At 48.5% G+C, this 15,490-nt stretch overlaps 1 protein-coding gene across 1 annotated transcript in view; it reads left to right on the top strand.

Moving 5' to 3' along the window:
* The window catches only part of SCARA3 (scavenger receptor class A member 3), a 35,753-nt gene that overhangs the window by 12,917 nt on the left and 7,346 nt on the right, over positions 1 to 15,490 (top strand). The window contains exons 2-5 of the mRNA XM_038751382.1: positions 3,562 to 3,660; positions 4,265 to 4,384; positions 6,431 to 6,529; positions 9,083 to 10,126. Of these exons, the coding sequence (XP_038607310.1) occupies positions 3,562 to 3,660; positions 4,265 to 4,384; positions 6,431 to 6,529; positions 9,083 to 10,126 (1,362 nt within the window). The remainder of the gene's footprint in view (positions 1 to 3,561; positions 3,661 to 4,264; positions 4,385 to 6,430; positions 6,530 to 9,082; positions 10,127 to 15,490) is intronic.

Here is a 15,490-nt window from a genome sequence, read left to right on the forward strand (position 1 = left end):
TAGTAGAACTGATGCCCTGGATCATGAAGGAGTAAGCAGATTCAGAGTGGTTGTAATGGCCGAGAGGGCGAGAAGAATCAGAAGCATCAGGGTTTGGCTGGTGTTTTTTGGTCAGGCTATTAATTTTGACAAGCATTTAATTCCTCCCACAAAAATAAGTTCAGGAACAGTTTACCACCAGATCTAAGCCTAGTTATGAGACCACGTAAGGGAGAGAGAGAGGGTTAAAAATCCCTTTTCTGAAGATCAGAGTTGAGGGGCTAGGGTCATGGACTGGTTGAACCCCTCCTTCATCTATTGCTCCCTAAGCCAGGATTTTGGTTCCCTGCCCCCAGCCCCATTCCCAGAACAAATATCTGTGGTTCTAATAACAAGAAATCCTGAGTTTTTTGTTTTGAGTGGTTCATATGGCAAGCGTGGTTTCTGAAGAATGAAGGGGGTGGAAGCTCATTTGGAGAAAGTCCGGGAGTGAGTTGTCTGTTAAGAAGAAGCATGCAGTGGGTGGGCTGTGTGTGTGTGTGTGGCCTGCTGCAAGTGCTTGGCAGGGAAAGGGGCAGCAATTGGAGGGCAGAGATGGGAATGTCCCCCGGTGCCTCAGTTCCCTCCTCGGAAGGCTCCTTTCTTGGCCCTCTATTGAAATGATAACACTTTTAAACCTTTTATCTGAGTTGGGATCGTTCTTCAGATAATCTCTTGTTGGCTGTTCTGGGGTTTTTTTTAATAAGAATGCACTGGAATAGCATAAACACCTACAGTTTTATAGCAAATGGGGATACAGGACAACAAACCCCTAGGCTAGGAGAAAATAAGTGGAGGAGAAGGTTTTTAAGGGGTCATGGATCCTAACCCCATCAAGCAAAGCCAAGCATCAAGCAAAGCCAAGCATCAAGCCAAGACCCCGGTTTTGCATTGTGAGACTGGGACCCAAGGCAGGAGGTGTGCTCAAGACTCTCCCGGAGATATGAAATATCAAGCACCTTCTTACCTCAGCACCCTAGTTTCTGGCTCAGCACATATCCCATCTGTCTGGGCAGCAGCATACTCAGAAAAGCATCAGCAGAGGGGCAAGCTGGAGGAGGGAGATCTTTAGGTGCCCCTCAACACAGGGGTGAGATGATTCGGTTGCCCCCGCTACCCCACCTTACCCCGCCAGCGGTGATTAAATGCTCCCATGGCCCGGCAGGGAGTTGGCATCCATGATTCCCCAAGTCTTCAGGACTTAACCTTATTGAGAAATCTTATTGTGCCCTCCTCACCTCACAGCCAGGACCAGGTCTAGAAGTCAACAGTTCCACAACATTTCATGGCACAAAAAGCAATTTTGCTATTCCTTCCCTCGCTCCCCCTCCCACCCGCCCTGCTTACCTGCTTACACATTTTCACCGCCAAGATTTAGGATAGGAATTCCTGGCCCTGGCCCCCAGAGCAGTTGCAGTCGGGCTCTCAGTGGGAGCAGTGAGAGAGCCACTGGGACCCAAAGCTGCAGGCCAGGAACAACCCAGGACACTGTGCTCACTCAAAGAAGTGGCTCAATTTTGTTCTTGACTAGCTGGCTGGCTCACTGATTAGTAAAGTCCTCTGTTTTCCTCCTATTTTTTTTTTAATGGCATTTATTAAGCGCTTACTATGTGTAAAGCACTGTTCTAAGCGCTGGGGAGGCTACAAGATTATCAGGTTGTCCCTCATGGGGCTCCAGTCTCAGTCCCCATTTTACAGATGAGGTAACTGAGGCCCAGAGAAGTGAAGTGACTTGCCCAAAGTCACCCAGCTGACAATTGGCAGAGCCGGAATTTGAACCCATGACCTCTGACTCCAAAGCCCGGGCTCTTTCCTACTGAGCCATGCTGCTCCTCTTCTTCATCATCCTTTTCATCCCCCTTGTCTGGAAAGAGCACAGGCCTAGGAATCAGAACACTGACTCCTACTCCCAGCTCTACCACTTGTTGCTGTGTGCCCTTGGGCAAGTCACTTATTATTGTCATTATTATTAGCGATAATAACAATTACAATAATAATAATGGTATTTGTTAGTGCTTACTATGTGCTTACACTGTACGAAGCACTGGGGTAGATATAATACAATCGGATCAGACACAGTACCTCCCCATATGGGACTCTCAACCTAAGGGGAAAGGAGAAGAGGTATTTCATACCCATTTTACAAAGAAACTAAGGCACAGAGAAGTTAAGCAACTTGCCCAACAGACAAGTGAAAGCAGCGTGGCTTAGTGGCTAGAACACAGGCCTGGGAGTCAGAGGACCTGGATTCTAATCCCAGCTCTGCCAGTTGCCTGCTGTGTGACTTTAGGCAAGTCACTTAACTTCTCTGCGCCTCAGTTTCCTCAGCTGTAAAATGGGGATTCAAAATCCATTCTCCCTCCTACTTTGACGGGGAGCCCGATGTGAAACAGGGACTGTGACCCATCCGGTTAATTTGTTTCTAACCTCCTGTACTTAGTACAGTACTTGGCACATCGTAAGTGCTCAACAATACTATTTTTTTAAAAAGTGGCAGAACTGGATTTAGTGTACACGTCTCTTGACTCCCAGTCCTGTTCTCTTTCTACTAGGCCCCTCTGCTTCTCCCTGCTCCTCATCCTCCTTTTTCTCTTCCTCATCATCACCAACGCTTTCCATTGAGTGCTTTCTTACTGCAAGCAGTGTTCATGGCTCTAATTAAGGGCTCCCCTGTTGAAGGCCAAAGTCAATAGATGATTTGGTAGGTACCTTCTATATCATCATCATCATCACCAACATTAACGGTATTTACTGAGCACTTACTGTGTGCAGAGCACTGTACTAAGCGCCTGGGAGACTGCAATGCAAAAGAGTTGCTAGACATGTTTCCTGACCACAACAAGCTTACAGCCTAGAGGGGGAGATAGACATTAATATAAATAATTTATAATATATGATTTATAGATACCAAAGGGGCTCTTATAGGAAGGCTCAAAGCAGCCTGGAGATACTCTTTCTCTCTCTTCCTCCCCACTGGGAAGCAAGATCTGCTATTAGTGATTGCCTCATTCAAGAGTGAGGAATGAGTGAGTGAATGGGGTGAAACCAAGTTAATCACCATTCGGATAGGCCCAAGTAGTCCAGGGAAGGATGTGATCTTTCATTAGAACAAAAGAAAAGCTGAATTTCCTATGACCCCACCCCTTCTTTAGGTCGGAGGCTGAAACATGAGAGAGGTGGACAGATAGCGAGGCTCCTGGGAGACCGTGCCTTTTTGTTGAAAACAAACCGGCTGTTAGAATCAATAGATCTGAAGAAGTGTACATCTCCTTCTTAGATGTCTTGAAACATCCAGCCCCTTAAAACCACAGGCCACCCAGCTCAGACACCAGCTTGGGCCTCCTGGGTCCTCCTCACTCCTCCAACTATACAATGGTCGTATTTGGACTGGAACATGGAAACGTCAGCTCTCAGAGAGAAGGGACTGCGGGGGCTGAGACTGGAGGGGGTGAAGTAGCGGAGGAGGGGGTGGGCCTGCGAGCGTGGGTAGTGGGGTCAGCAGCTTGAGCTGTGGAGTCCTGACGGCCAACGACTCCATCACAGTGAGGTCGGGCGGAGGCGATGCGGACGCCTTGTGTCTTGCAGAAGAGGAACTTCCAGGAGAGGAAGAGGAAATGCCATCATTCCCAAACAGACAGAATGGTAAGGGCCTCCCTGAGCCTGGCTGGACTATCCAGACTGGGCCACTGCTTTAGGAAAGCCAAAATAGAGAGGCACCTGGTCCCTTCTTTATGGCAGGTGGAAAACCTGCCCAGAGGAGTGAAGAAACAAGCCGCAGAGGCGTTTAACTGCATTAGGTCAGGACAGTTGACTACTACTTTCCAGGGCTGCTTGGGAATTCAGCAGACTGGAGAGGTGAGAAAGGCCAGAGAGAGGCCCACAGCCAGCATGGGGAGGACTGAGGCTTTGGTGGGAGAGTGGGCATTTTGTCAGGCTAAAGAACACTTGTAGGTTTTAGGACTCTAACTGCAAAGCTGGTCTGAGCATCGGGCAGGATTTCTCCAAACGAATGCCACAATACAGAATAAAGTGGTGGGAGGGGTTGGGGAAGAGAATGTCCCGCTTAGAACCCACTAAGACGTTCCAGGACAGTGACGGTCTGAGTCAGAAAGTTGGGGGGAGAGTTTTCTTTCCACTCTCTGAGCAGATCTGAGGTGACCTTGGGGCTAACAGGGCCAGGAGCAGAGGAGGCCCAGGTGATACACATTGAGCTGGGCGAGCACTGTTTCTCCTTCCTTCCCTGCAGGCCGGGCTGGGCCGAGCTGCAGCCGTTGCCGGAGGAACCTTTCCCTGCAGACGTCGGTGAGGGTGCTCTACCTCTTCTTGGCTCTGCTCATCGTTGCTGTGGCACTACTGGCCTCCCTAGGTGAGTGGAGACTTTCCCCCAGTCCAGGGATTTCTGGGCCATTCCTTCCTACAGTGAAGAACTGGGGAAGCATCAAGACCTTTTAGAAAGAGCACTACCGTGCCTGGATTTCCACAGATCTGCCAGGATTTCTACAGTCCTCCTGAAAACTGGCTTGTGAGTCAGCCAGGAATAGGAGGGTTTCTTTCTTGAAGTTTTTGGAGAGACTGAAGAGCACGATGAAGATTACCCAGACCAGGACTTTTGTTATTAATTCTGCATCCTCAGGAGTGTCTCCAGATTGGTCCTGGAGACTGTCTGATTGATAGCTACTGCCCAGGAGTACTGATGACTCTGTGTTGCTCTCTTCTCCTCTTCCCTCCTTGTTAACTGCCTAGACTCAGGGACTGCCCCAAGGACTTCCATCCCACTGGACAAGGGATGGGAGAGGTGAACTCCCGGAACTAGCTTCAGGGAGTCACTAGGGATTGCTATCTTAAGAGCTTCAAAGGCAGCATGATCTAATAGAAAGAGCAGTGGACTGGGACATGGTCTAATCTAAGTACTTCCACTGGCTGGGCAGGTCGCTTAAACTTTCTGTGCCTCAGTTTCCTCATTTGCAAAATGGGGGCAAAAAACCTGATCATCCTACCCTTTAAACTGTGTCCCCATGTGGGGCAAAGACCACGTCTAACCTCACTGCTGCCACAGTGCATATAGTAAGCACTTAATAAATACTATAATTATCATTAAAGGCACTAGTCTAGACTGTAAGGTCCTCGAGGGCAGGGATTGTGTTTACCAACTCAGTTGTATTGGGCTTTCCCAAGCTCTTAGTACAGTGCTCTGCACACAGTAAGTGCTCACTAAATGTCATTGATTGATTGATTGACAGTCCTATATGATCATGAAGGCTCCTGCCAATGCTGGTCCTTAAAGTTTCCAGTTCATATTCAGGACCCAGATGAAATTTTCCACCAGAAAATATTTTTACACAGGAAATTAAAAATGCTTGCTCCGTGCCAACCTGGCCATTCAGCCACTTCCTTTTAGGGTCTAAACTACTACTACTACTACTACTATTACTACTATTTATAGTATTTGCATTGTATTCCCCCAAGAACTTATTACAGTGCTCTGCACTCAGTAAGAAATCAAAAAATACCACTGATTGATTGATGGTATCGTTAAGAATGCTTACTATATGTCAAACACTGTGTAGTTGCCATACAACCACATCAGACACATTACTCTCCAGTTGTAATTTAGGGACATTCATAGCCTGAAAGAGTTTATGCAGCTTCCACAAACACCAGCTAAATTCATGTCCTGGAAGAAAAATAGCTTCATGGATGACTTGGGGCAAATCATATCGTACTACCCCTTGGTGTCTATTTCTCCACTGTATAATGGGGATGATACTCCTTATGCTGCCTCTGCCTCATAGCGACAACCTGAGAATAAATGAGATCATCACAGTACATCTTCACAGTACTATGCTTTGCATTCCCTTAATAGACAGGGACATTAGCGAACCAGGATGAAATCAATTATCAGCCTTTTAACCAGTTCTTGGCATGAGCGTTATATTTGGTAACTTTAATTTTTTTGACTAAGAATCAAAGAGCCTCTCCCGGTCTCTGGAAGGTGGAAGAAATCATCCCTCTTCTCAGGAAATAAGTCTATTGAGCCTGGAGATGTCACCTGGTTTAACAAGTTAGCGACCAGACAGTGAGTAATGGAGTTAGGAACAGAACTGAGGAGTCCTGTCTTCTGTAGCACCTATTCTAGCCACTCCCCCCAAACCCTTCCCTATAAAGCAGAGGGAAATGAGGCTAATATCACATTTTATAGGCCACAAACTAGGAGGGACCCCTAGTCCCCAGCTGCCAAAAGAAAAGCTTCAGCTCAACTGGCCAGCCGAAGGGGCACTGAAAACCTGGGGACCGTTTTGGTTGGTGTGAGATCAAAGGAATCAAGTCCAGCAGAAGCAGTCCTCTTGAACTTATTCCATTTGAGCTGACCTAACCTAACCACCTAATCCCTTGCTCTGTGTCTCCTTTTCAGTTTTTAAGAAAGTTGACTCTATCTCAGAAGACATCAATACAACCCAGTCTTATTATGAGAAGAAGATTGTTTCTGTGCAGGAAAACCTCCAGGAGCTGGGTGAGTGTCCCAGGGGTTGCTCGGGGATTGTGTGGTCAAGACAAATGGACAAGACACGGATGCTGCACGCAGTGGGAGAGCTCCCCGCCGGCCCTCTGAGATAGATACCCAGTGTTGCTACTTGATGCTGCCACTTGGTCCTGACTGGCTGCCTTGATCTGACGTAGAGTACAAGAGAACTAGTACCTTGGTCTGGGAGATGCTCGCCCTGCAGGGTATGTGCCTCTGGGCCAAGCCGGGCTGTAGAGCTGTTCGCCAAATACTGCTGGAAGTGCCTGGAAAAAGGGGCAAGAGGGAGGAAGTGTTTGGCTAACGTGACCCATCCCCTACCTCCAGGGGACTCTTGGCCACCTCTTGCTATTCACCTTTTTCTCCTGGGCCCAGTCCATAGCTGCTATACCTGGAAGCCCTGAGAGAAGCAGCGTGGCTCAGTGGAAAGAGCACGGGCTTTGGAGTCAGAGGGCATGGGTTCAAAACCCAGCTCCGCCAACTGTCAGCTGCGTGACTTTGGGCAAGTCGCTTTACTTCTCTGGGCCTCAGTTACCTCATCTGCAAAATGGGGATGAAGACTGTGAGCCCCCCGTGGGACAACCTGATCACCTTGATACCTCCCCAACGCTTAGAACAGCGCTTTGCACATAGTAAGCACTTAATAAATGTCATTATTATTATTATTATTATTATTATTATTATTGTTATTATTATTATTATTACACTGCAGCAGAAGCCATGAGCCCACCAGACCGCTCGGCCCAGAATCTGTGATCCCCAGTAAATGGTGCCTATTACAAGAGAGACAAACTGGGAAATTCACATTCCTCTCCCCCCTGCCACCACAAACATGGTCCTATGAGCCTTTCTCCACCTACCTCCTCTCAAACATTCCCTCTCCTCTACCCTACATTCCCTGTGAACACACACTCTCTACACAAACAAGTACCACGTCTTCTTCCATACCCCCACATACTCACCATCTGGAAGCAGTGAGGCCTAGTGGAACGAACACAGTCCTGGGAATCCGAGGACCTGAGTTCTAACCCTGGCTCCACCACTTGTCTGTTGTGTGATCTTGGGCATACACATACATGTGCAGATTCACACCCTTCAACCTTTCTCCAGCCACTCTTCATGCACATACATACATCCTCATTAGACAGCAAAAGCCTCAAGGGCAGGAACCGTGTCCTTTACTTCTACTGTTTATTCCCTGAGAGCCTACCACAGTGCTCTGCAGACAGTCAGCATTAGAAATATGCTATATTTGATGATGAATTCAGACAAACGAACACCTACCTATACACATAAGCAGTTCCCTCCACATAAGTCCTGGAGCACTCAAATACAGGGAACACATATATAGGTAATAATAATAATAATAATTGTGGTATTTGTTAAGTGCTTACTATGTGCCAGGCACTGTACTAAGTGCTGGAGTGGATACGAGCAAATCGTGTTGGACACAGTCCCCGTCCCATATAGGGCTCACAGTCTTAATCCCCATTTTACAGATGAGGCAACTTAGGCACACAGAAGTGAAGTGACATGCCCAAGGTCACACAGCAGACAACTGGCAGAGCCAGGATTAGAACCCAGGTCCTTCTGACTCCCAAGCCCGGACTCTATCCACTAGGCCACGCTGCTTCTCAGGAACATCTTACACAAAAACATGGAGGCAGAAATTTCCAGCTGCACTGGAGGGGTGGACACAGACACAAATGCACATGCACACAAGGCCAAGAGACAGACAGAGCATCAGAGGAGAGCTCAGGACCTGAAGAAGAGTGCAGAGAGAGAAAATAAGGAGTAAGATGGAGAGAGGAGAAAGGAAAAAAGAATTTGCAGTGTGTGTGTGTGTGAGAGAGAGAGAGAGAGAAAGAGAGAGAGAGAGAGAAGAGAGAGCACAAATAATACACTCAGCATTCAAAGGTAAGGCTACTGAGGGTGAGGCTGTGAGCAAGATGGTGGCTGAAAAGGTAAGCGGGGCTGACAGCTGAACTTCAAGCCTCTCCCTGACAAAACAGAGTGGAGAAAGAAACAGCTGTACTATAGTAAATGAGACCAGGTATTTTCCCATAATAATAATAATAATAATGATGGTATTTGTTAAGCGCTTACTAGGTGCCAAGCACTGTTCTAAGCACTAGGAGAGATACAAGGTTGACAGTTTGCCCCACGCGGGGCTCACAATCTTAATCCCCATTTTACAGATGAGGGAACTGAGGCCCAGAGAAGTTAAGTGACTTGCCCAAAGTCACACAGCTGACAAGTGGCGGAGCCAGGATTCGAACCTACGACCTCTGACCCTCAAGCCCGGGCTCTTTCCACTAAGCCACACTGCTTCTCATAAGCACACACTTCTCACACACACACACACACACACACACACACTTCCCATGGTGGAGCGGTTATTCTGTTTCCACATGGATCCGAGATATCGTGGATCAGGGTTTGGAGAAGTACCTTAGAATTTGCAGCCATTTTCTGAACCCATTCCTACCCCTGAGCCCCACTGCTTTGGACTGCTAAGGGACTTGTCTCCTTTCCCCTGTGCAGATCAGAGGTCCCTGAGCAACTGTTCTTTCTGTCGGGACACTGGGCAGCTGGGACAGGAGATCAGCAAGCTGCAGGAAGAGCTGGAAGAGATCCAAAAGATGCTTCTGGTCCAGGAAATCCTGCTCGATCGGACCACCCAGACCCACCAGGTGCTCTCCTCCTCCGGCAGCCAGATCGCCAGCAAGGCGGACAGCTGCTCCTTCTCCATCCGCCAGGTCAACCAGACCCTCGGACTCTTCCGGGCTCAGATCCAGGGCTGGCAAGGCGCCACAGCCGGGCTCGACGCGTCCCTAAAGAGCCTGAGCCAGGAGCGTTACGACGTCAAGGCCGCGGTGCAGCAGATCAACTTCACCATCGGGCAGACCTCAGAGTGGGTCCAAGCCGTCCAGCGGAAGACGGATGAGGAGACGCTGACCCTCCAGAAGATCGTCGCCGAGTGGCAGAACTACACCCGGCTCTTCGGCAGCCTGCGGACCACCTCGGCCAAGACCGGGGAGGTGGTCAAGAGCATCCAGATGAACCTGGGGGCGGCCTCGCAGCGCATAAGCCAGAACTCGGAGAACATGCACGACCTGGTGCTGCAGGTGATGGGCTTGCAGCTGCAGCTGGACAACATCTCCTCCTTCCTGGATGACCACGAGGAGAACATGCACGACCTGCAGTACCACGCCCGCTACGCGCGGAACCGGACCGCGGAGCGGTTCGAGACGCTGGAGGGCCGCATGGCCTCCCACGAGATCGAGATCGGGACCATCTTCACCAACATCAACGCCACGGACAATCACGTGCACAGCATGCTCAAGTACCTGGACGACGTCCGGCTTTCCTGCACCCTGGGCTTCCACACACACGCCGAGGAGCTCTACTACCTCAACAAGTCAGTCTCCCTCATGCTGGGCACCACGGACCTGCTCAGGGAGCGCTTCAGCCTGCTCAGCGCCCGGCTGGACTTCGACGTCCGGAACCTGTCCATGATCGTGGAGGAGATGAAGGCGGTGGACATCCGGCACGGGGAGACCCTCCGCAACGTCTCCATCCTGAGAGGTGAGAGGGTTGGCTGGGGGGCAAAGCTCTTTGCCCCCACTGAGGCGCGGCACCCTCTGAGCACAGCGTGCCCGGCTCGGGCTGGGCTTCCCACCAGGGGTAGCGTTGCCCTGGGGTCAGGAGGGTGGGTGGCCAGCAGGAATGAAAGCCCCCCACCTCGGCCAGAGCCTGTGGACAGGTGCTGCCGTGCTCCTGGGAGAAACTCTGTTGCTTTGGGCACCCAGACCAACCTAAATATCTGTGATTTATTGATTTATTTATAGTAATTTATTTATAGTAATGTCTGTCTCCCCCTCTAGACTATAAGCTCACTGTGGGGAGGGAATGTGCCTGCTTATTGTTATACTGTACTCTCCCAAGTGCTCAGTACAGTGCTCTTCACACAGAAAGCGCTCGATAAGTACGTTTGACTGACTGACTGGGTTGTCAGCTGTGTGACTTTGGGCAAGTCACTTATATTATATTATTATTACCTGACCCTCTAGGGACTGGCCGTCAAAGGAAGAAAAGGCATAGCACTCTATATCCTTCAGTGTAGCAGAGCAACGAGATCTCAAAACGGGGCGACGTATTCTTAAAAACGGAGAACAATTTAGTGCATTTTTAAGATCCGCCTTCCACCTATTTTCTTGGTCCCTCTCCCCTTCCTCTCCCTCTCCACCCCCCCACCTTACCTCCTTCCCTTCTCCACAGCACCTGCATATATGTATATATGTTTGTATGTATTTATTACTCTATTTATTTATTTTACTTGTACATATCTATTCTATTTATTTTATTTTGTTAATATGTTTTGTTTTGCTGTCTGTCTCCCCCTTCTGGACTGTGAGCCCACTGTTGGGTAGGGACCGTCTCTCCGTGTTGCCAACTTGTACTTCCCAAGCGCTTAGTACAGTGTTCTGCACACAGTAAGCGCTCAATAAATACGATTGATTGATTGATTGATACTCTGGGCCTCAGTTCCCTCATCTGGAAAATGGGGATTTAAACTGTGAGCCCCCCATGGGACAACCTGATCACCTTGTAACCTCCCCAGCGCTTAGAACAGTGCTTTGCACAAAGTAAGCGCTTAATAAATGCCATCATCATCATCCAAATCACTCCTCACTTCCTCCGGCCCTGGTGGGAAGCTGGGCTGGCAGAAGAGTTGCTACAGGCAGGAAACCACAAAGCCAGAGACGGTGGATGGGAAGAGCCAGGCTAGAAGGCCCCCTACTATTCTATTGGCTTCAAAGTCCTCACTGGCCCCATGGTCCTGAGGGCAGGCTAATAATCCCCTACAAGGATTAACGAGATTTAATGAAAAAGGGATGGGCTTCAAAACCGGGCAGCTGGATCATACTGGGGTCAGCAAGCAAAGGAAAATGCAATTAGAAATGAGGACTAGTAAAACATTTACACAGAAAATAAAGGGAGATAATACAGAAAATGAAAAATTTTTCAGTTCATAATCCACTCCTGGGAATAAGTAAAGTGAGACTAACCCTGTTGTTGGTCCAGTGGAAACAGCACTGCTGCTCTGGGAATCAGGAGCCCTGGGTTTTGGTAGTATTCAGTGCTTACTGTATGCAGAGCACTACACTAAGTGCTGGGAGAGAATATGCAGATGATTCTGGTTCTGGTTCTACCCGTAGCTGGCTAATGTGGGGGTGACCTGGAGGGACAAGGAAGAGTGTGAATGGCGTGCAAAAGGGCAAGCCACAAGCACTATAATCAATTCCTCCGCAGAGGATCTTGGACCTGAAGTCACACAAAGCAACAGAGGAGGGTCAGGGCCAGAAGAGGACAAGAAACCCCCCTAGCTCTAAAGGCTGTTTTGGAAAGTGGGTCTAGATGAGAAAGAAGGAAGGTGCTAGAAAACAGAGAGAAAGCGTGAGAATGACAGAAAGCAATCCCAGGACTGTGTGACACCACCCAAGGAGTGGCTCAACTGGATGAAGAGGTGTGGGGACCTGCCAGACGGAAAAGGAGTCAAATAGGAAACCCCCTTCTGTCCATAAAGTGCAGAGACAATATCCTAAAAAATGTGGAATTAAAGGGGGAAAATGGAAGAAGAGGTCAAACACGATTCCACATAGGTGACACCGTACTGGAAGCAGGTACGAGGGAGAAATTTCAAAAGGTGGTGACAGGATGCACCATAGAGCTAGAAAAAAAGGAATGGAAATATACGCTCATAAAAGCAAAGTTGTGCAACAACCAAGAGAAAAAAAGGTAGGCACTGCACCTAACATAGACAAGAAAACGGAAGTTGAAATGTTAATTATTTCAGAACAGCCTTTTTTGGGATGGAAGATTAGCTCCATGGAAGTGGGGCTAACTAGAATCAGAACTGTATTTGCCTACAGTTGTTCCACTAAAGAGACACAAACCGGAATACCGAAACGCAACTCGATTCTTCGTTGGTCCTCTCCCCCTTTACCACCTCCACCCCTGAAAGACGGGCTCTGGTGCCCCACAAATAGGTCTGGAGCAGGCTGGGGGTCTTGGTGCTAGAAGATGACGAGATCAGTATCTCAGCCTGAACTGCCCCAACCACAAGCTCACTCCCACAATTCAGCTCTTGGAAAGCAGCCGACCACCCATTTCTCAGGATTCAGAGCCAGTTGAGATCAGCCTTAATGGCCCGTAATTGCTTAATTATAACCACTGACTCTTGGGCCTTTCCTATGTAATTAAGAGTCTCCCCAATCCTCATGTGGTGTTTCTGTCCCTCATTTCCCTCCTGGTGCCAGAGGCTCGCTAAACCCCACTGCCGCTTGTGCTATTCATAGTTTGTCGATTTTACTAAGAATTTAGCCAGTCAACCCCGCCCCCAGGCAATTCTCCTGCCTTCCACTGTCTTTCTCCCAGAACTGCATGCAGAATGTCGAGAGCAAGTGGATGCTAAGCTTGCCTACTTCCCTTCCTCTGCTGCCCCTCTCTCTTGATATGCTTGGTGCCAATTCCATTCAATAGTGTATAATTTAGAAGCGCCCTGTGATTGAGGTTTCTGTGCCCAAAGGACCCTTGGTAGGAGGGGACTTCCCCCTCAAAAGACAGCTTGGGCTAGGCATGTTGGCTCCACTCTGTCCCCATCTTCCTCCCCACCCTCCTCCTACTAGCTCAATCAAACCCACAGGCTTCCTCCTCACGGACCAGGTCATTCCAAGCCCTGTCAGAAGGACTGTCTGCCATCCACAGAAAGGAATATATTTCTCCTGGACTGACCCGGGTTTTATTTCACCCCTGCCCTGAAAATACTTACTCGGGTGGCCCCAGTTTAGAAGTGGCAGCCATTTGCTGTCGATGACAATGATGATGATGATGATAATGTTTCCTGTCAGGAACAATGATGGGGCTCGGTCCTGAGACTTCAGGACCAAAAATCTGCAAAAGAAATTGATCGCAGTATTAGTAGTTTGTGCAGTGCCACTGGCACTCTCTCTTCCCTGCCAGTTGTGTTCCTGCAGAGACACAGAAAGCAATGAGCTAGTGAGCTGGCAACAGTGTGACAGACAGCACTTAGACAGCGCTGTACTTTCCAAGCACTTAGTACAGTGCTCTGCACACAGTAAGCGCTCAATAAATACGATTGATTGATGGATTAGAACAGTGCTTGGCACAAAGTAAGCACTTAGCAAATACCATCATCATCGTAGCGTGTGCAAATAATATTTTTTTTGTGCAGAAGGGACTGTCCATAGGCTACCTGCAACTGAGAAATGTTTTTCCTCCCATTTGGTCAGATGTAAAACTGGGCAGTTGGCAAAAGGAGTGCTCTCTCCTCTGCCCTCAACAGGAATCTCTGGATGCCCAAGGAGAAGATATCTTTCTCTGGTATCTCTGGGAAGGGGTGAAATTTGACTGAGGTGGCAGCAAGAGAGGTGTTCTTGGGGAGGGAAGGTGCATGGCCTTCTAGGAAAACTGTTTCTTGGGGATTTTCCTCATGGAAACTCTGCCCTGAAGAAAACCAAGTAAATGTTACTTCTCCAGGATTTCCCTTGACCACTCACCCCCATAAAGCCACCTCTTCCTCCAGCTCCACTTGAGGTTGCCTGATGGAGAGAGGGTTGCTATTCCCTGGGCAGCGAGTTGCTGCAGTCAGTCACTCGGTCAGTCAGTCAATCGTATTTATTGAGTACTTACTGAGAACACTGTACTAAGAGCAGAGCACTGTACTAAGCGCTTGGCAGAGTACAATATAACAATAAACAGACATAATCCTGCAGCCCCTCCAGGGAGCAGGCTGGTGGGACCTTCCCACCCAGTTTCAGAGAGAGAATTGGTCCTCCCCAGAGAGCTGAGGGAGCTGGGCCAGAATCTGCCTTAGGAATGAATTGAAGCTCTTCTCTGGCAAAAAGAGCAATCAAAGACTTTACCTCCCATCTCTGAAGGGATCAGTATTCTATTGGAAATGGCTTGCCAGCTTCTGACTCGGCCAGGGACATTAATGGCTATTTCTGAGGTGGAGATCTTCACTCCCAGATTGGTGTAAGCTAAATCAAGCAATCAATCATCATCATCTGTGGTATTTATTGAGCACTTACTGTGTGCAGAGCACTGTAGTAGGCACTTGGGAGAGTACAATCAAAAAATCTTGAGGGCTAATCGGTGCAGAGGACTGTACTAAGCACTTGGGAGAGTGCAACAGATTTAGTAAACATGATTCCTGACCTCAAGAAGCTTACAGTCTAACTCGGGAGAGAGAGTCAAAAATTTTCCAGGGAGAGGGAGCATGGGATGGTCGCTCCAGAGACCTGTGATGGCAGCCCAAGTATCTTCACCACTCTCTCTCCTGTCCATCCCTGCCTTTCTACTGAAGGGGCACAGAGAAGTCCCAGAAGGTAATAATAATATTTGTTAAGTGCTTACTATGAGTTCAAGCACTGTTCTAAGCACTGGCGTAGATACAAGCTAATCGGCTGGGCCTCACCCCACATGGGGCTCCCAGTCTAAGAAGGAGGCAGAAGAGGTACTTAGAATGATGGCAGTTGACTACCTGGGAGCCACGTGGCGGGGGCCTTCTCTCCCGAAGTCACACAATTGAGCAAGGCGGTGTCTTTGGATTGTTGACCATACAGTAGAAGCCCAAAAGGTTTTCCAGCCAACAGTACTTGTTGAGCACTTACTGCGTACAGAGCTCCAAACTAGAGGTTTGGGGAAAATACAAAAGAAATAAGAGCCATGTTCACTGAGGTGGCCCTCAAGGATTTTGCAAGTGATAGATCTACAGATACACATATGTAGATAGATAGATGCATCTATATGTATATCTATAGAGATACTGTTGTTCAGAGAGATACGATAGAAATGAGACGTGAATAAACAGATAAATATATGACATAGTAAACACTCAAGAAATATCACTGATGATGATGGCTG

Source organism: Tachyglossus aculeatus, chromosome 9 (genome assembly GCF_015852505.1).
Source record: "Tachyglossus aculeatus isolate mTacAcu1 chromosome 9, mTacAcu1.pri, whole genome shotgun sequence".
Lineage (NCBI taxonomy): Eukaryota > Metazoa > Chordata > Mammalia > Monotremata > Tachyglossidae > Tachyglossus > Tachyglossus aculeatus.